The sequence below is a fragment of the Amblyraja radiata genome, chromosome 8 (assembly GCF_010909765.2).
Source record: "Amblyraja radiata isolate CabotCenter1 chromosome 8, sAmbRad1.1.pri, whole genome shotgun sequence".
NCBI lineage: Eukaryota > Metazoa > Chordata > Chondrichthyes > Rajiformes > Rajidae > Amblyraja > Amblyraja radiata.
Genome location: NC_045963.1, coordinates 45,631,354 through 45,651,655, shown reverse-complemented (window position 1 = coordinate 45,651,655; position 20,302 = coordinate 45,631,354). Strand labels below are relative to the sequence as shown.

At 41.8% G+C, this 20,302-nt stretch overlaps 1 protein-coding gene across 5 annotated transcripts in view; it reads left to right on the top strand.

Moving 5' to 3' along the window:
• The window catches only part of map4k3 (mitogen-activated protein kinase kinase kinase kinase 3), a 149,224-nt gene that overhangs the window by 82,355 nt on the left and 46,567 nt on the right, over nucleotides 1–20,302 (top strand). For 3 of the 5 annotated variants that reach the window (XM_033025763.1, XM_033025762.1, XM_033025761.1), the window contains exons 13-16: nucleotides 10,181–10,259; nucleotides 10,505–10,563; nucleotides 11,781–11,843; nucleotides 18,166–18,224. In XM_033025763.1, coding sequence (XP_032881654.1) covers nucleotides 10,181–10,259; nucleotides 10,505–10,563; nucleotides 11,781–11,843; nucleotides 18,166–18,224 — 260 coding nt within the window. The remainder of the gene's footprint in view (nucleotides 1–10,180; nucleotides 10,260–10,504; nucleotides 10,564–11,780; nucleotides 11,844–18,165; nucleotides 18,225–20,302) is intronic. The other 2 variants (XM_033025766.1, XM_033025764.1) reach the window with 1 other exon arrangement.

Here is a 20,302-nt window from a genome sequence, read left to right as displayed (position 1 = left end):
ACTTGCTTTTTATTCTTTCTGTTCGAAATAAAGAATTAAATAATTAATAAATACATAAAAACAAAACTCAGTAGTTAAGCACTTCTAAACTAAAGGACTGTTATTGCACCATGTAGGTTGGTTGAACAAATTGATTGAGATGGGAAATGGAGTCCTAGTATATTTCTTTTTTGCATGGTGAACGGGGAGGGAAGCCTGCTGTAATCAGCTTTTGTGCACACGTGTTGAGTAATGAAGTAACGTGACCTTGGCATGTTTCACAATTGAAGAATATGGTTATAACCCCTCAGTCTCCTGTCAGCCTACACCCTTCTGTTGACTGTAACTGGATGAGATATAAATGTTGACTTGTAGCAAATCTGAAGGAATAATCTGTTTGTTTGCCTTAGCTTTTGTGTTTGGCGAATATTGAATTATTTATGTTTTAATTCTTGCACGCGCTGCAGCATGCAGGATAATGAAACTTAATCGTAGATTTGATGGAACAATTTTAGAAGTTGGTTGAAATTATACTAAATAATTTATTTTGTGAATGCATATTTTAAGAACATCAGAAATAGATGAAATGGGTGGTGCATTGGTATAGTTGCTGCCTTATAGCGCCAAAGATCCGGGTTCGATCCTGACTACGGGTGCTGTCTGTCCATAGTTTTGTATATTCTCCTCATGACTGGGTTTTCTCTGGCAGCTCCTGTTTCCTCCCACACTCCAAAGACATTCAGATTTGTAGGTTAAGTGGCTTTGGTTAAATTGTATGTAAGTGTGTAGAATAGCGTTAGTGTATGGGGTGATCTTTGGTCAGTGCAGACTCGGTGGGCCGAGTCTGCCTGTTTCCACGCTGTATCTCTAAAGTCTTGTCAAGTAAAAGTATGCCTCTCGAGCTTGCTGCACCATTCAATAAAATCGGGACTGATCCTGAACCTTGACTGTACAATCTGCACATCCCTCATTTATTTTCAATCCAAAAAATGCTTTCATCTTGGCTTTGAGAATACTCAGCGATAGAACGTTCACGGCCTTCAAAGTAAAAACCAGCAAAATTTACTCACTCCCTAAGAAGAGTTTTCTTCTCATTCCGTGATACTTGATCTCTTATCCTGAAACTGTGCTCCCAATTTTAGATTCTTCATCCAGAGGAATGATGATCTCTGGCTGCCTGTCCCCCATAGAATCTTGTTCGTCTCAGTGAGGTTCTCTCAGTCTTCAGTCACGTTTGGAACATTTAACTCCGGAACTAACTCAGTGAATCTCCATTGCATTGATTTCTATGAAAATGGTGCACACTCTTTATCTGGGGATGTTCTTGCTAATTGTAGTATCATGTCCCTACTTGCGTACTCAAGCTCACTTGCTGTCAAGACCAAAGCACTATTTATAGAACATATCGAACAGGCCGTTCAGCCCGCATGCCAAACATGATGCCAGGTTAAACTAATCTCAGCCTGTAGAGTTCCATATCCATGTGCCAATCTAAAAGCATCCTAAATCCCGCTATTGTATTTGCCTCCACCACCACCCCTAGCAGTGCGTTCCAGGCATCCACCACTCTCTGTGTAAAATAACTTGCCCTGCACATTTCCTTTAAACTTTGCCCCTCTCATCTTCATTCTATGCCCTCTAGACTTTGACATTTCCATCCTGGGAAAAAGTTCTGACTCACTGCTCTATCTATGCCTCTCATAATAAGCGAGTTCGGTATTCCGAAAAACGCAAGGAATCATGGGATTTGTCAAAGGTCACTCGCTATAAAGAAAAAGCGAACAAAGCGCTGGCTGCATAAACTCTATGTAAATTCTTAACTTTATTCATGATTTATGTGTAAAAATATATTTAATCTGAGGAACGGCGGTGCCAGGTAGTGGGAAAGCAGGTGTAACAGCGAGAGAGATAGGGCAGATACCAGTGGGAGACAGGGGAGAGTGCGCACAGGCTCTCTGCCACGGGCGCTGCTGAGCCACCGCTGGACCGCCCCACCCCGTCCCCGTCCAGGGCGACCCCGGAGCGGCGGCCCACAGGCCTGCATCTGGCACGGGAGGGGGGGTGGGAAGCGCCTGCTCCAGCCCGGCCCCGCTCCTGCTCTCGAGGAACCCATTCCTTTTCTCCGGGGATGTTGCCCGTCCAGCCGAGCCGCTGCAGCACCCTGTGCTCACTCCCGCTGACGGCCGGCGCTGGGTCCCGCCAGCGGCGTGGAGGTTGGCCGGCCGAGCACCGGCCGTCGGTGGGGGTGCACATGGGGTGCTGCAGTGGCTCGGCTGGATGGGCATCATCCCTGGAGAAAAGGAATGGGTGACCTTTCGGGTCGAGACCATTCTCTGGAGATGTTGCCTGGCCTGCCGCGGAGCCCAGTGTGCGTCCCGCCGGTGGCCGGTGCTCAGCCCCTGCCGCCACCAAGCCTCTCCGTCTGAGTCACAACACCCTCCACCAGCAGGGCCTTTGATGTCGGAAAACTACAAGCAGCTCCAGTGGCACTGATTGCCTAACCCAGCTCCGAACTCACCGTTTGTAATGACTCATGCCCTCCATCGAGGGGGCAAACTGACGGCCACTGGACATGGAGAGAGGCGCGGCTGGCTGTCCCTAGCCCGCCGGGGGACAGCCCCCCCCGGGAGCTGGAGAGGAACCGGGCTGGAACCGGCGCCGAACCCCCCCGACCCCCCCCCCCCCCCACCCCCGTGCTGGCTGCGAGCCCGGCCCGATAACTCCGGCCGCCTCCGGACAGGGACGGGACATTGGGGGGGGGGGGGGGGGGAACGGGGAGGGGGATGGCCCAGCGGTGGCTCGTCTGCACCGGAGACCCGCACCCAACCCCGACCCCGACCATGGACCCCGACCATGACCCCACGGAGCAGCACGAAGCATAAAGCACTCACTGAAACGAAGGTCTGATGACTAAAGATAACACACAGCAGATCCGCACTGTTTATAGCGAGTGACTTATGACCTGTGCATGCGTAGTTGGAAAACCGAACTCGCTCATTTGATATACTTTTATCAGATCGCCCCTCAATCTCTGATGCTCCAGAGAAATTTGTCTGTGCTTACCTGTTAACTGGCAAGGGGAGCATAAGCGAGTCACAAACCATTTACTTACTAATCAGCAACATTAGTGAGACTTGCTTTTTTCCTTCTCTCTGCTTGAGTAATCACAGAGCAAATATCTCCAAACATGGCAATTGTAGTGGTTGTGGATCTCCTGGTATGCACTGCTTGCAGTGTGACCCTCTGATAATTCAGAGCACCCTTTCAAATGCCTGAAATAGTTGGAAGCCATTTTAAACATAGGCGAGATTCAGTATTTATTTTGGTTTCAAATCTGTGCAAATAATATGTCCCATTAGGTGCTTGGCGTGAATGCTTCGGTGATTTCAATTAACTCCCTCTAATTAGTGAATATTTCACCAAAGGATGCAGCCTTTTCAACTTGCAAAACAGTGTATTTTTGCTTCCATTCCTTATTTTCACTGAAAGGTGAATTTATTGCTTGCTTAGTTTTTCTACCTACCGAAGGGCAGAAAGGGACGATCGAGTGGCTTAGACATGAGGTTAAAGATAAAGTTACTTGGATCCAATTTCCTTTTGGTCCAAATTTGGTCCAAATTCCTTTTTATTTATCTTCCAGCTCTTCTCACAGGCTAATCTCATTTGAAGCCTTTACATCCAGAATTGAGGGAAATTGGTTGAATTAATGCGAATATAAGGCATTTATGAATTTGTCTCACTGTTTTAAAAACAAGTTTTTTCTTGTTGCGTAAGGTCCAAGTGAATTTTTACAAACATACTAAGCCATAAGATTTACGATGATAGATACAGTGCTGGAGTAATTCAGCGGGTCAGGCAGCATTTCTGAAAGACATCTATAGGTGACATTTCGAGTCGGGACTGATTATGCTGGTGGGGTGGGGGTGAAAGCTGGAAGAGGTGGGGGTGGGACAGCCTGGCGAGTGATAGGTGGATAGATACGAGGAGGATTTTGATTGGCAGATAGCTGAACAAAGGCCAGAGATGAAAAGACAAAAGGTATGAGATTAGACAAAAGAAGTCTGAAGAAGGGTCTCAACCCAAAATGTCTCCCATTCCTTTTATCCAGAGATGCTGCCTGTCCCACTGAATTACTCCAGCATTCTGTGTGGGAGATGAGGATAGAAGAGGCATGAAAGGCGAAGTCTGAGGAAGGAATATAGGTGGAAGGGAGCATGTTCTACCAGGATACACATCCATTTCCCCTTCTCTCATCTCCTTTATCTCACTACCTTTTGTCTTTTCATCTCTGGCCTGTGTCTACCCATCTGCCAATTAAAAACTCTTCCCATCTGTTTCTACCTTTCATATGCCAGGCTTTGTCCTGCCCCCATCTCTCTTCCAGCTTTCTTGCCCCTCCTACAATCAGTCTGTATACCAGCATCTGGAGTTCCTTGTGCCCAAATCTACGAGAATGTTGCCAGCAAGGAGGGCCTGAGCTACAGGGAAGGGTTGGGCAGGCTCGAACTGTATTCCTTGAAGCTTGGGAGGCTCAAGGATGATCTTATAGAGGTGTATAAGATCACGAGAGGATTGGGTGAATGAACGGAGTCCATTTTGCCAGGGTTGGGGAATAAAGGACAAGAGGCCATAGGTTTAAAATGAAAGATTTAAAGGGTTCTGAAGGGCAACGTTTTCATGCACAGGATGGTGGGGATTTTGGAGTGAGTTTTCAGAGGAGGAAGTTGAGGCAGGTACTGTAACAACAATTAAATGACATTTGGACAGTACATCGTTAGGAAAATTTTAGAGGGATATGGGCCAAACCTGAGCAGACAGGAATAGCGTGGATGGGACATCTTGGTTGGCATGGATGAGTTGGGCCAAAGGGCCTGTTTCCATTCTACATGACTCTAAGTATGACTTTAAAAAATTCAAATTTGTGCAATTATTTATTTTCTCAGTGAAATAAAATGTTGAAGTTTAATTCAACTTTGTAAGTATTTTCAGAAATAGGATGTTCAAGTCTGATTCTGGTTTATTTAAACATCTGTGAGTGCTTTTGTCTGTGTATAATATTAAATGTGATTAATATTTATGGGTAAACTCAAGCTTCTTTATATTGCAATATGAATTCCAATGGCTTTTCCACTCATTTTAGATGTAATTAACTTTATTTAGTAGACAAATTCATATCCTCTTTTATTGTGATTGTTCTGTTTTTGTTCTCCCAACTCAGCTAAAATTTTTGGGAATATTTTCTCCTGCCTCTCCTCTTGCACGGCAAGCCCTACGTTTTGCTGCTCATAATAAGGTACTTTGTGGATCTCCAGCAAAGCATTCCATTAACCTCTGCTGTATATTTGCTTACTCAACCTCCTGCAGATATACAGCTGTTTTCACAAAAGACCATCTTCTAATCAACTCGTTCGGTAGTTCCCTACAGTCCTTACAGCAGTCGTAAAATTATAATCATGCTATTAACAAGCTTATTTGCAGCAAAACTCTTATCTATGAAAGCTTGCCATTGACAATGCTACTGCCAATTTAATACTTTGTTTAGAAAAATGCAAAGAATCAAACCTTATTACAAACTTAAAATGATCCTAATTGGAATATTTGTAGATTGGAGCCTTGGTTCAAGTTTAACAGAAGTTTGTATTAAAGTTTGTGACCATTATATTCCACTGCATACATTTGGACTCTTTTGCATATGGCTAATTTTTGCAAGGAGCGACTAGACTTTTATTATAAATGCTTAAAGATTTCTTAGCAAATAATTTAATGCATTGGAATGTTTATACATTGATCAAATTATTCGGGTCGGGTGTACGTTTCCCCAGCTTTGGTTAATAGACTAGAATTTTGGCAATTTATTTCTGTCTCGGGATTAATTTTTATTTTCAAAAATAGAAGAAAAATCTTTGGATCTCTGATGTCACCTAATTAAAGTTCTCTGATGTGTTAATTTTTCGCGTTTGTTAATATACATTAAAAATACCTGATCAGGTATTGGGTACAAGATAATGTTACGGTGTCCTTGCACTACATTTATTTTATTTTATGTTACCTTTTCTTGAAGGTTCTAGGATTAAAACATTCTGAGAAGGAGCAATGAAGTAATGTTTTGTTATTCAAAGAAAGAAAACTTGTTGCCATGTTTCTCTACTTGACAGCTTAGTAGAAACGGACTGTAACATAATTATTCTTAACCTTAAGCAGTCATTTATGGTGTGTGAAATATTGCTGCTTGTGATATTGTTATCAGAGTTAATTGTAAAACATGCCATTGGAGTTTCTTATACATTAATACATTTCAAATACATTATTACTTACTTTCAAATGTATCCTCCGGGTGCTCCAGTTTCCTCCTATTTCCCAAAGACGTGTGGTTTTGTGGCTCAATTGGCCTCTAAATTGTCCCTAAGTGTGTAGGGAGTGGATGAGAAAGTGGGATAACAAAGAAGTATTGTGCCTGGGTGACCAATGGTCAGCGTGGACTCAGTGGGCCGACGGGCCTGCTTACATGCTGTATCTCTAAACTAAATAAAACTAATTGTTATTTTCGGGCCCAAAATGTACGTGTAAAACCTATTTCACCTGTCTCATCCAGTTGTATGTACATTGGTCTGAATCAAGAGTCAAGAGTGTTTTATTGTCACATGTCCCAGAGCAGTTCCTGAACCTGGACGTTACAGTTTTCAGTCTCCTTATTATCTTCCCGATGGCAGGAGTGAGATGAAAGTGTTGCCTGGGTAGTGTGGGTGATGCTGGATGATGCTGGCTGCCTTTTTGAGGCAGCGATTCCTGTAGATCCCTTGGATGGTGGGGAGGTCAGTACCCGTGATGGACTGGGGATTTGTGGGAATGTGTGATATTTCATGATCAGTTGGAAGTTGATGGAGCTAGCTGGGATCAGCTGAGCAGTATAGCGATTCTATTGTCCCACTTTTAGAATTTCCAGGCCGAATAGAACACATTTCCTTGCTGCTGTGGCGCAGATGACAGCAATGGCCACGTAACTGCAGTATATGAACAAACAACTGAGAGTAATGTGCACCCCCACGATTGGACATAAAGCTGGAATTTATCAATTTATACCACCAGGCTTCATACACTCAAAGTTTGTCTGCATGAACAAAACTACAGACTAACACCCATCTCTGCAATGATGCAGCTTTAGTTGAAGCCCTTCTGTCACCGTAACCGAACTATCTGTCCTCCTTGCAAAGACGAAGTCTGGCAGAGAGCCTCACTTACAGTCTGTATTTATCCTCCGCCAAGTTAAGTCACAGCACCTACCCCAAATTCCATATTTAGTAGTGTAAATCCTTCCTCCCCTGTGATGGGATTATTAACTCTTTCAAACTACTTGTATTTCATTTTGTGTGGTTTATCTGCTTAAGAGCGGCACAGTGGCACAGCTGGTAGTGTTGTTGCCTCACGGCGCCTGAGACCAATGGTTAGGTGTTGTCTGTGCAGATTCTACGTTCCGCATTGGTTTCCTCTGGGTTATGTGACCGTGTGAGTCTGTTCCGGTTTCCTCCCACTTTCCAAAGACATGAGGGTTAGTAGGTTAATTGGTTCTCTGTAAATTGGCCCTGATGTGTGTCGGGAATGAATGAGAAAGTGGGATAACATAGAACTAGTGTGAACGTGTGATCAATGATCAACGTGGACTCGGTGGGCTGAAGCACCTGTTTCCATGCTGTATCCAATTCAATCCAGTTCAAGAGAGACCTCTGATAATCTGGAAGAACATGGTGATTGTATGATCACACAGATGTGACTATATACTATGTTTAATGCTCTTACAAGCATGTAATTTTTCTTACATAGATTCTAGGGTTGAGTTCCCAAGTATCAATCTACCAAGTTTAGACACAAAATGCTGGAGTAACTCAGTGGGTCAGGCAGCATCTCTGGCGAGAAGGAATGGGTGATGTTTCGGGTTGAGTTCCTTCCACAGACTCCTACATAATAATTTACCAAAATATTTAAAGAGTTTAAAAAAATATTGCTGTGTTATATATTGAATGCTGCTGATTCTGCAATAGGTTCCTCTCAAGAATAACAGAGGCTGGAATCAATTGAATACTGAACAAAATAAGCGTTATGAATAATGTCATCCCGATTTGCTTGCATTAATCGTGATGAATGCACATCAGTGGGCAGATTCAGACATTTGCTCAATGAAGCAAGCTCAATCTTATTCTTTGCTTCGAGTATTTATTTTACAGCTTGTATAGTTGTTCTCATTTATTAAATTTGCCTCTGCTCATTTATGTTGTATGTTAACATTTTTTTTGCATTCCTTATTAATTTCCATGGGGAATTATTCTCTAAGATGAAGTTTAAAGTACATTGCTGATGTATGTGATTTATACATAATGTTTGTTTTTTTATCAGTATGCTGTTTGCATATCTGACATTCCTTCTTTCAGTATGGAAACACTGGATTGATCTAATATATATTTGTGCAGGCATATCCAGCGGTGTAAATTATTTGTATTAATGTGGTATAGAAAGTACTATAATTGACTGATGATTTGAAAGATGCATTATCATTGTTTGCTGCTTGTATTTTGAGATAAACGTTCTGTGACTTGGTAGTTTCTTATTGCTCGATATTGTTCGATGCTTTGATGCATTACTGTTTAAAAAGCTGAAAATCCCCCAAAACCCTGCAGATGCCAGCAATCTGGAAGAGTTTGTTGAGTGCAATTGCACCAAAGTGTTTGCACTGTTATGTGGAGTTATATTGAATTAAAATCATAATGGAATATTTGTGTGACGGATGGCGTTGCCTCCAGTTTATTAGCACTAGACTGGATGCACTAAAATATTAAAACAGGCTCATTTTTTTGTATTGATTTAAAAATTGTATTTTATGGTCAAAATGAAAAGGAAGGATCCCATACATTAAACATGCTTCCTTACTGTTAGCAATGGTATCTTTTATCTGTAGATAGACACAAAGCTGGAGTAACTCAGTGAGACAAGCAGCATCTCTGGAGGGAAGGGTTGGTGTCGTTACTGGTCGTGATCCTTCTTGCTTTTATCCTTTTATATTTTTTTCTTACCAATTTTGTTACCTGCTCTTGATGTTTTATGAATCAGGAATGTTTAATTGTCATAGTACAGAAAACGGAACATTTAAATTAATTCTTGCTGCAGCATTACATGTCTGTAAACACAGTACTCAGATAACACAGTCAACAAACTAAAGTTCAATAAATTAAGAAAAAACATTAGTGCAAAACTAAAGAAGAAGTCCCTAGTTACAAGTAAGATAGTTCCTTGTTTAGTTGGTGTTTGTGGTCTTCAATAGCCTGCTGAGAAGAAGCTGTTCCTGTGTCTGGAGGTCATGGTTAGTGGACTCTTGTACGTTCTTCCTGATGGCAGGAGTAAAATGAGAGCTCTGCCAGATTGGTTTGGGTCTTTGATACTTGGGGATAGGATAGACATGCATTTAGATGGACAAGGGCTGATTAGGGATAGTCAGCATGGTTTTGTATGGTTATGTGGGAGGTCTTGTCTCACAATTTTTTTTGTGATGTGACCGAAAAGGTTGATGAGGGCAGAGCCGTAGATGTTGTATATGTGGACTTCAGCAAAGCATTCAACATGGTTCCACATGGTACGCTGCTCTAGATAGTTAGATTGCATGGGATCCAAGGAAAGATAGCTGAATGGAAGGAAGTAGAGGGCGATGGTGGAAAGTTGCTTCTAGGACTGGAGGCCTGTGACTAGTGGTGTGCTTCAGGGTTCGGTGCTGGGCCCATTGCTGTTTGTCATCTATATCCACGATTTGGATGATAATGTACATGGCAAGATTAGCAAATTTCCAGATGATACAAAAGTAGGTGGTATTGCAGATAGTGAAGATTATTGTCAAACATTGCAGCAGGATCTTGATCAGTTGGCCAGGTGGGCTGAGGAATGGTTGATGGAATTTAATACAGAGAAATTAAATACATATTATCAACATGACCCAGTGTTGGGAATCTGCTTTCCATGCATGTCTTGATTTATGCAATAACTAACTGCATGGTTTTTGGAAAACAGAATTCATTGGAACTATTTAGGTTTGGCCTGATAAAATTCCATTGTGTATAGGCTGTAAATTTCCAGTTCATGTTTTTCAGTGGAAAGGATTTTGTGAGATAGCTTGTGTACAGCTACAAGAAGAGCTGTAACTTTGTGCTCCTTTTCTCTGTAGCCTCCAATATCGGTTCCTCATCGGATTCAGTCCACGAGCAGAAATGTGAGGGAAGAGAGAACGCGCTCTGAGATTAACTGTAAGTTCTAAATCTCCAATCGGAGGTTTCAGGATTAAAGATGTATTCTCTGAATTTTTTATTGGAAGTTTTAAAAATTCAGCCACGCCCCCACCACTTGACTTTTCTTCTCCGCCTCCCCGTTCTTTCTGAACTGCTTTCCTCCCGTTCCCCACCCCCTCGTGTTCTCATACATCTTCGATCTGTGCATTTGCCCTTTAATGCCTGTGCAATGAATGATCGCCTTACTTTGAATTGTTTTACAGTTGGACAAATAAAATTTGATCCACCAATGAGAAAAGAAACCGAGCCACATCATGAACTTGTAAGTACAGGACTCAGCCTTGGACAGTTTTAAGCTCCTAAATAGAAGCATTTTGCACCTCCTCATATTCACAACGATGATGTGAATTGGATACTTTTAATGGCCATCTTAACTGATGAAAACAGCTCCGGGTTTTCCGAAGTTTATGAAGGATTAAGAGCTGGTTGCAAGTTGGAAATGAAAGATCACATTTTCTGAAGAATAGACACAGTGCGGGAGTAACTCAGCAGGTCAGGCAGCATCTCTGGAGAACATGGATCTGTGACATTTCTTCATACTGATTGTAGTTGTGGTGGGGGGAGGAGGGGTGTGTGAATAAAACTGGAAGAGAGGTGGTGGCGGGACAAAGCCTGGCAAGTCTGATCCCGACCTAAAACGTCACCTATCCATGTTCTCCAGAGATGCTGCCTGACCCATTGAGTTACTCCAGCACTTCGTGCCTTTTTTTGTAAACCTACACCTGCAGTTCCTTGTGTCTACATGGTAAGGGATAGGTGGATACGGGGAGGTTTGATTGGCAGATGGGTGGATATTTTCTGAATGCGCAAATGTTGCACTCAATTTGAATTTGACACTTAGTTTGTTTTGCAGCTTTAATTTTAAGATTCAATCTGATAAATGATTCTATTATATGTAAATTTCCCAGCATGTACCTTTCCTGAATTGTGATTACAAATCAGGAAATACTTTGTAATTCATCCAGACTAGTCTTTCTTAAAATATCTTGCATCATTTCTGCAGACCTGGAACTAAATATGTCTTGAATTGGAAATAAACACGTTTATCCCTCAAATATAAATTATGAAAGAAAAGACACAAAGTGCTGGAGTAACTTATTGGATCAGAGAACATGGATAGGTGATGTTTCAGGACCAAAATGTTTTATTGTCATGTGTCACAAAATGGAACAATAAAATAACTGTGCGACCCGATGTGAAACGTCACCTATCACAGTCAGAAAAAGGGTCCCGATCTATAACGGCACCTATCTATGTTTTCCACAGATGTTGCCTAACCTGCTAAGTTACTCCAACACTTTGTGCCTTTTTTTGTAAACCAGGATCTGCAGTTGCTTGTGTCTCTAAATTATACAAGTGTTTAGTTCTTAATATCAATGTTGAATGGTTATGATCAAGGGAAATCGATACAAATGGTTTCCCCTTTGTTGTTTCTCGAGTTCGATTTAAGTAACAGGTTTTTTGATCTTTGCTGAACAGCCCAACTGTGATGATTTTTTCGACATTTCAGAAGAGATCTACTACACAGCAAGATCTAATCTGGTATTTTTCACATTGCTGTCTGTCATTTTTAGGTGTCTGTTTCCTGTCAATCATTCTCTCTTGAACCTCATCTTTTGAGGTTCTCCATAGGTCATGCAAGGCAAAACTATTCAGCTGCTATCCTGCAATTCTTAATTATTATTGAACGCTGTTGGAACCTTTACAAACTAATGTTTAGAATTTGTATTTGGGAACATCCATATACTTGCATTACCATTTTTTATTTATGATTTGATTTCAACACTCTCATAATGTTACGCCGGTAATCTCCTCTTTGTGATATAGTTTTGGTGTTTTATTCAGCAGGGGTGACCTATCCATTTAGATTTGAAACCAGCAGATTAATTATGTCCATTTAGAAAATCATTCTTATTGGCTTGTGAAATTTTTTTTAAATTGTCTTTCTGAAAAAAAAAACATTATATTGATGCACTTGGAAGTAACAGCTGTCCTTTGTGTAGTCTCTAATTTAGTCGTATAATCCCTTCCCTGGGTTAATAAATTACAGTCTCCTCAATGGCCCAGAGCATTATAGGGTAAATATTGAGACTGTGGTAGATAATGAAATGGTAGAGCAGCTGCGATAAAACATGTCACTGATGTAGTAAAACAGATGGCTGTGGTTGAGCGATTAAGATCAAAAACGCACAAGAGGTCTGAATTGGAGGAGCACGGTGGTGTAGGGGTGTAGGAGTGGAGGGTGGTACACAGAAAGGAAGGGCCAAGTGGGTGGAGGGGATTGAAAATGCAAGGTGAGGTTCTGTTCAATGAGGTGGATACGTCAGTTACTGGAATGTTCATGACAGACAATGTCGCGTCATTAATTTTCTTGCGGCAGAGATTTTACAGACCATGTAATATCACTTTTTTAATAAATTTTATTGGAGTTGTAATAAATTTGGGAGAATCCAGCTTATCTCTGCATTCAAGGTTTCTACTCTATTTAATGTCTCCAGGATATCATTATAGTTGTTTGACTGCAGATGGGCAGAACTGCTGAATAAAGCATCAGTTTGTGGACAGTTTGTCACTGAGTGGAATGTGTTGGGTGTTTGGGAAAGAGATGGAGTTTGTTTGAGCAACACGTTGGGCAACACTGCCGCTGCAATCACACTGCCAACGCCCTTCTAAACTTCTGAAATATGTTCAAATGTGCTGCACCTTACTGGTGTGTATTCGATAGCAAAACAGCAATGTTTCAATCTTTGTCTATAATTAGGGAAGTGACGAGGAGCAGAGAGATCTTTGTGACATGGGTGTCCAACTTCATAGTTGATAATTGTCATTTTAAATAATCAACCAGCACAGTAACAGGCCTTAGGCTCAACTCGCCCGTGCCAACCACGATGCCCCATCTACACTAGTCCCATTTGCCAATATCCCTCTAAACCTTTCCAGGTTCCAAAGGCAAGCTAGCCAAGAATATAAAGGAGGATCCTATAAGCTTCTTTAGGTATGTGAAGAGGAAAAAAATAGTTAAGACAAATGTGGGTCCCTTGAAGACAGAAACAGGTGAATTTATTATGGGGACCAAGGAAATGGCAGACGAGTTGAACAGGTACTTTGGATCTGTCTTCACTGAGGAAGACACAAACAATCTCCCGGATGCACTAGTGGCCAGAGGACCTTGGGTGATGGAAGAACTGAAGGAAATTCACATTAGGCAGGAAATGGTGTTGGGTCGACTGATGGGACTGAAGGTTGATGAATCTTCAGGGCCTGATGGTCTGCATCCCAGGGTACTTAAGGAAGTGGCCCACGAAATCGTGAATATATTGGTGATCATTTTCCAATGTCTATAGATTCAGGATCAGTTCCTGTGGATTGGAGGGTAGCTAATATTATCCCACTTTTTAAGAAAGGAGGGAGAGAGAAAGCAGGGAGTTATAGCCAAGTTAGCCTGACATCGGTGGTGGGGAAGATGCTGGAGTCTGTTATAAAAAATGAGATAACAGCACATTTGGATAGCAGTAACAGGATCGGTCCGAGTCAGCATGGATTTAAGAAGGGGAAATCATGCTTGACTAATCTTCTGGAATTTTTTGAGGATGTAGCTAGGAAAATGGACAAGGGAGAGCCAGTGGGTGTAGTGTACCTGGACTTTCCGAAAGCCTTTGACAAGGTCCCACATAGGAGATTAATGGGCAAAATTAGAGCACATGGTATTGGGGGTAGGGGACTGACATGGATAGAAAACTGGTTGGCAGACAGGAAACAAAGAGTAGGGATTAACGGGTCCCTTTCAGAATGGCAGGCAGTGACTAGTGGGGTACCGCAAGGCTCGGTGCTGGGACCGCAGCTATTTACTATATACATTAATGATTTAGGTAAAGGTGTTAAGAGTAACATTAGCAAATTTAGGAAAAGGGGAAGTACAACGAGATCTGGGTGTCCTTGTTCAGCTGTCACTGAAAGTAAGCATGCAGGTTCAGCAGGCAGTGAAGAAAGCTAATTGAAAGTTGGCCTTCATAACAAGAGGAGTTGAGTATTAGAGCAAAGAGGTCCTTCTACAGTTGTACAGGGCCCTAGTGAGACCACACCTGGAGTATTGTGTGCAGTTTTAGTCTCCAAATTTGAGGAAGTACATCCTTGCTATTGAGGGAGTGCAGCGTAGGTTCACAAGGTTAATTCCCGGGATGGCGGGACTGTCATATGTTGAAAGAATGGAGCGACTGGGTTTGTATGCACTGGAATTTAGAAGGATGAGAAGGGATCTTATTGAAACGTTAAAGATTATTAAGGGATTAGACACGCTAGAGGCAGGAAACGTGTTCCCGATGTTGGGGGAGTCCAGTACCAGGGGCCACAATTTAAGAATAAGAGGTAGGCCATTTAGAACGGAGATGAGGAAAAACTTTTTCACGCAGAGAGTTGTGAATCTGTGGAATTCTCTGCCTTAGAAAGCATTGGAGGCCAATTCTCTGGATGCTTTCAAGAAAGAGTTAGATAGAGCTCTTAAAGATAGTGGAGTCAAGAGATATGGGGAGAAGGGCCGAATGCTGGCTCAAAGGGCTGAATGGCCTACTCCTGCACCTATTGTCTATCCTTGTATCTGTCAAGTACTTTTTAAAAGCTGCTATAGTATCTGCCTCAACTACATCCTCTGGCAGCTCATTGCATATATCCACCACCCTGAAAAAGATACCCCTCAGGTTCGTATTAAATCTTTCCCCCTCTCACCTTAAACATATGTCCCCTTGTCTTTGATTCCCCTACTCTGGGTAAATGACATTGTGCATTCACCCTATTTATTACATTTCACTGCACCTTATGGCGCATGTGACAAATGCATTTGAACTTGAATTTGAATTTGAACTATTCCTTCATGGTCTTATATACCTGTATAAGATCACCTGCACTCCAAGGAATAGTCAAAACTGCCCAACCTCTTCCTAGTGCTAACTCCTCAAGTCCTGGCAACATCCTTGTAAATCACTGCACTCTTTACATCTTAATCATATCCTGGGTTATGTGCAGGCAGATAAGAGTTGGTATTGGCATCATGTTCGGCACAGACATTGTAGGACGAAAGGCCTGTTCTTGTGCTGTACTATTCAATGTTCTAAATTCAATGTCCATATATAAATGCACAACAAACAGATGCATAGAACACAAAGTGCTGGAGTAACTCAGCGGCGACAGGCAGCATCTCTGGAGAGAAGGAATGGATGACATTTCGGGTCGAGACCCTTCTTCAGACATCTTGGCATCATGTTCAGTATGGACATTGTGGACCAGAGAGTCTGTTCCTGAGCTTTTCTTTTCTAGCTTGTACGTAAGAGTCTACAATTTAGCCTCAACTAAATTTCATGCATCCAATTCATCCAAAACTGATGGAAAGGGTTTCGAGGGATATGGGCCCAACACGGGCAGGTAGGACTAGCGTAGAAGGAGTATCTTGGTCAGCATGGGCAGGTTGGGCCGAAGGGCCTGTTTCCTTGCTGTATGACTCTGTGACTCTAATTTGGAATTCATGACATTCCATGTGGTCCCTTGTGATGTGACAAGCAATGTTGTCAATCAGATTCCCCACATTGCTCTGCAACGCATCCCCTCTTTAAAGCTCATCTACTGCACCATGCTGCTCCTAATCATCCACTAACACACAGTCACCAATTCACAGTGGCCAACTAGGTTTAGGCTCATTATTGTCACGTGTACCGAGGTATAGTAAAAAGCTTTGTTTTGCGTGCTATCCAAACAGATCAGATAATACAATTAAGCTAAACATAAGTACAATAGTTAGAGAGAAAAGAAAAATAGCAGAGTGCAGAATATAGTTCTCAGCATTGTAGAGTAACAGTTCCAGAGAAAAAGGTCTATGTGGGAGGTTGGAGAATCAGGACATTCTTAGTTTATCGGAGGAGCGTGTAGAAGCCTGATAACAGAGGGAACGAAGCTGATGCTGTATTTGGTGATATGCGCTTTCAAGCTTTTGTACCTTCTGTCCAACAGGAATGGGGAGAAGGAATGACCAGGGTGAGAAAGGTTTTTGATTACGTTGGCTGACTAACACACCAACCCGCACATGGGATGTGGGAGGGATCCAGAGCATGTGTGGGAAACCCGGATGATCACAGGGAGAACATGCAAACTCCACACGGGCAGCACCCATGGTTAGGATTGAACCCAGGTTGTTGGAGATGTGAGACAGCAGCTCTCCTATGTATTCCTTGAGAAAACATATATTTTAATGAAAGATTCATTCTCGGTTGCTTAAAACACCTATTCTTTAGACAAAATGTTGTTTTCCCCTGCAAAGATGGTGGTTTGTTAATAGGAATAAAATCAAAATACAATGTGGTGGAGGAACTCAGTGGGTCAGGCATCATCTCGGGAGGGAATGGACAGGGGTCAGGACCTTCAGACTCCGAAGTCAGAGGCTTGTTAATATATGAATAAATAATTTGGATGAAGCTTCAGCAATATAACTACATTGAAAAAAATGACCAAAAGGTCCAGAGTGTTTAATTGTCATATGTACCGACAGCGGAACAATTAAATACTTGCAGCAGCATAACAGGCCTGTAAAAACAATACACAAAGGCAATATGAAATAAACATTCAATAAATTAATAACCCCAATAATAGTGCAAAACTCAATGTCCCTAGTGTAATCAAAATGCTCATGTTTGAGGTCAGTGTTGTGCAGTGCAATGGTTGCTGGGAAGAAGCTGTTCTTGAACCTGGAGGTCACAGTTTTCAGGCTTCTGTACCTTCTTACTGATGGTAGTAGTGAGATGAGAGCATGGTCAGGGTGGTCTGGGTCTTTATTAGCTGTCTTTTTGAGGCAGTGCCTCCTATAGATCCCTTCGATGGTGGGGAGGTCAGTACCTGTGATAGACTGGGCATTGATAATTTATGATCATTCAATTGCAGTTCAAAGGAAAAGTTAAACATTGAATCCTCCCTGTTAGCTACCTAAATACTAAATTAGCATGGTATAAAGCAAAATAATGTCACCCATTCCTTTTCTCCAGAGATGCTGCCTGTCCCACTGTGTTACTTCAGCTTTTTGCATCTATCACCACTGTAAAGTTCAGGTTTATTATTGTCACGTGTACTGAGGTACAGTGAATAGCTTTGTTTTGCATGCTAATATCCATTCAGACCAGATAATACCATAAACAGATACAATCAGTTCCAACTTAAGTATAATAGGTAGAGCAAAGGGGAAGATATAGAGTGCAGAATATAGTTCTCTGCATTGTAGTGCATCGGTTTTATTGACAAAGTTCAATGTCCGCAATGGACAGAGGTGAATTGGACAGCACCCATGCTTATAGAAGGACTGTTCAGAAGCCTGTTAATGGAGGGGAGAAAGCAAGATGCTGCAAGCAGCCTCTTTGATCATTAAGTGAGCCATGTACTGTAGAATGCAGGCAGTGGAAATCGTTCTGCTCGTGAAGGTTTGAGTCTTGCTGATAGCAAAAGTTGCTCTCATCGATGAGAATTAGGCATCTTGTTAATGGATGGTGCATCCACTCAATCAGTTGCCCTAATCATTGCTAAATTTCCATTGTGTGGTTGATTATTTCTTACTTGTGAATCACTGGACTAATGTGTCTAATCTTAGCCATTGTACATGAGCAGCGAACCAGTCAATCGCAGTATATTTGCCAATCAATTGTTCCACTAACTTCAAAGTTTGTAATTTGGTTTCTTTGCTTCGCCAATCTTTTCGCAACTCTCTCTTGTCTAGCACAGAATCATTTCTCCAAAAAATTTTGTCTTTGTTAAAACAGTATAAGGCTACTTTGTGTTTATGTAATTAATATGGATGTAAATCATAGTTACCTGACCTGTTTTCTTTTAACTGCAGGATCTACAACTAGAATATGGCCAAGGACCCCAAGGCAGTTATTTCTTTAGTGGAAATAAGTAAGCAATATATAGTTGCTTCTACTTTTCAGTTTTTGCACTGGAATTGTTATGCCAGATGAATTATAAAAATGTATATTGTACAGTGGTTCAATGGTGCTTTATTTGTCACATATGCAACTGCACAGTGAAATTTGTTTTGTATATATTACGCATGCAGGCGTCGCCATGTTTTGGCGCCATTTCCAAAGTCCGGTCGGCCCGCACGCTCAGAGCAGTTCCCGCGAACTGAAATTCTTTCATTATACTACGCCATTGCGCAGCGGGCACAGACATTGCCTCACAGCACCAGAGACCCAGGTTCGATCCTAACCTCGGTTGCTCTCTGTGTGGATTTTCACATTCTCCCTGTGACCGCATGGGTTTCTTCCGGATCCTCTGGTTTCTTCCCACATCCCAAAGACATGTGGGTTTGTAGGTTAATTGGCCTCTGTATAATTCCCCTTGTTTTTCGGGAGTGGATGAGAAAGTGGGATAACATAGAGCAAGTGTGAATAGGTGATCGATGGTTGGCATGGCTACGATGAGCCTGTTTCCATGCTGTACCTCTAAACTTGTGATCTTATTGAGATGTAGTAAGATCAGCAGAGGAATAGATAGGGTAAATGCATTGATTATTTTACCCAGGGCGGGGGAATCAAGAACCAGAGGGCATAGGTTTAAAGTGAGAGGGAAAGATTTAATAGGAACGTGAGGGCCAATTTTTTGATACAGAGGGTAGTGGTTTTATAGGATGAACTGCCAGGGATAGTTGAGCCAGGTACTCCAATAACATTTCAAAGCAATTTGGACAGGCACATAGATAGGAAAGGTTTAGAAGGATATGGGGGGAATGAGGAAAGGTAGGACTTGTGGATGGGGGATCTTGGTTGGTGTGGGCAAGTTGGGCCGATGGACCTGTTTCCATGCTGTATGACTATGACTTTTTTTTAAATCTCTAAAAATAAAATTCAGCTTGTGAAATGTTGCCATGGGATTATCCATGTCCATGGAAGTGTATAAAATTATAAGAAGCATGGATGGGTAATCAGTCAGAACTGTTTTCCCAGGGTTGGAAAAGGCTAGAGGGCATATATGTGGGGCAAGATTTTTTACACAGAGGGTGGTGTGTGCCTGGAACGTGCTGCCAGGCATGGTGATGGAGGCAATTATGATGCTTTCCACCCAGTGAAAAAGATTTTGACTATCTATGGCTCTCATTATTTTATATACTTCTATCAGGTCTCTTCTTCGTCTCCCAACACTCCAGATAAAACAATCCTCTCCTTATAGCTAATACTCTCTAATCCAGGAACCATTCTGATCAAATTCAGCTAATTTATTGAATATTCAAACCTAGACTGCACTGACAAATTGTATTTATTTGATTGGCTCGGTAAAATAGTTGTTGTTCGCACTGTTTAAGATCTGTTCTTTGTCTAGGTCAAACTCAAAGTCAATTGGTAGAGCAGAGGGGAAGCTACAGACTGCAATATATAGTTCTCGGCGTAATAGCACATCAAATCAGCTCCATAGACAAAGTCCAATGTCCTCAATGGGGTAAAGGTGAACCATAAAGGGTCCTGTTTGATTTCCCTCTACCACATTGGCTTTTGTTTATGGATAGGAAATGTTTAAAGATTTAAAGGACATGGGCCAAACACATGCATGTGGCACTAATGTAGATGGGGCATCTTGGTCGGTATGGGCAAGTTGGGCCTAAGGACCTGTTTCCGTGATGTATGACTCTATGACTGATGTGCTACAAAGGTGAGAACTATGTTCTGCACCCGATATCTTCCCTTTTGCTCTACTTATTGTGTTTGAGTTTGACTTGATGTATTTATGTGTGGTATATCTGATCCATTTGGATAGCATGCAAAGCAAAGCTTTTCACTGTACCTCGGTATATGTGTTAATAATAATAAACCTAAACCCAAGATCTTTGCTGGACAGGGCTGTACACAATATAGCAGCAACTTGAACATAATTTGTTTCCAAAATATATTTACATTATCATATTCTGTATTATCATATTCTGTATTCAATTTTAGCATGTGGATTTCTGTGATTATTGTTTCCTTCATATTTATCTTAAA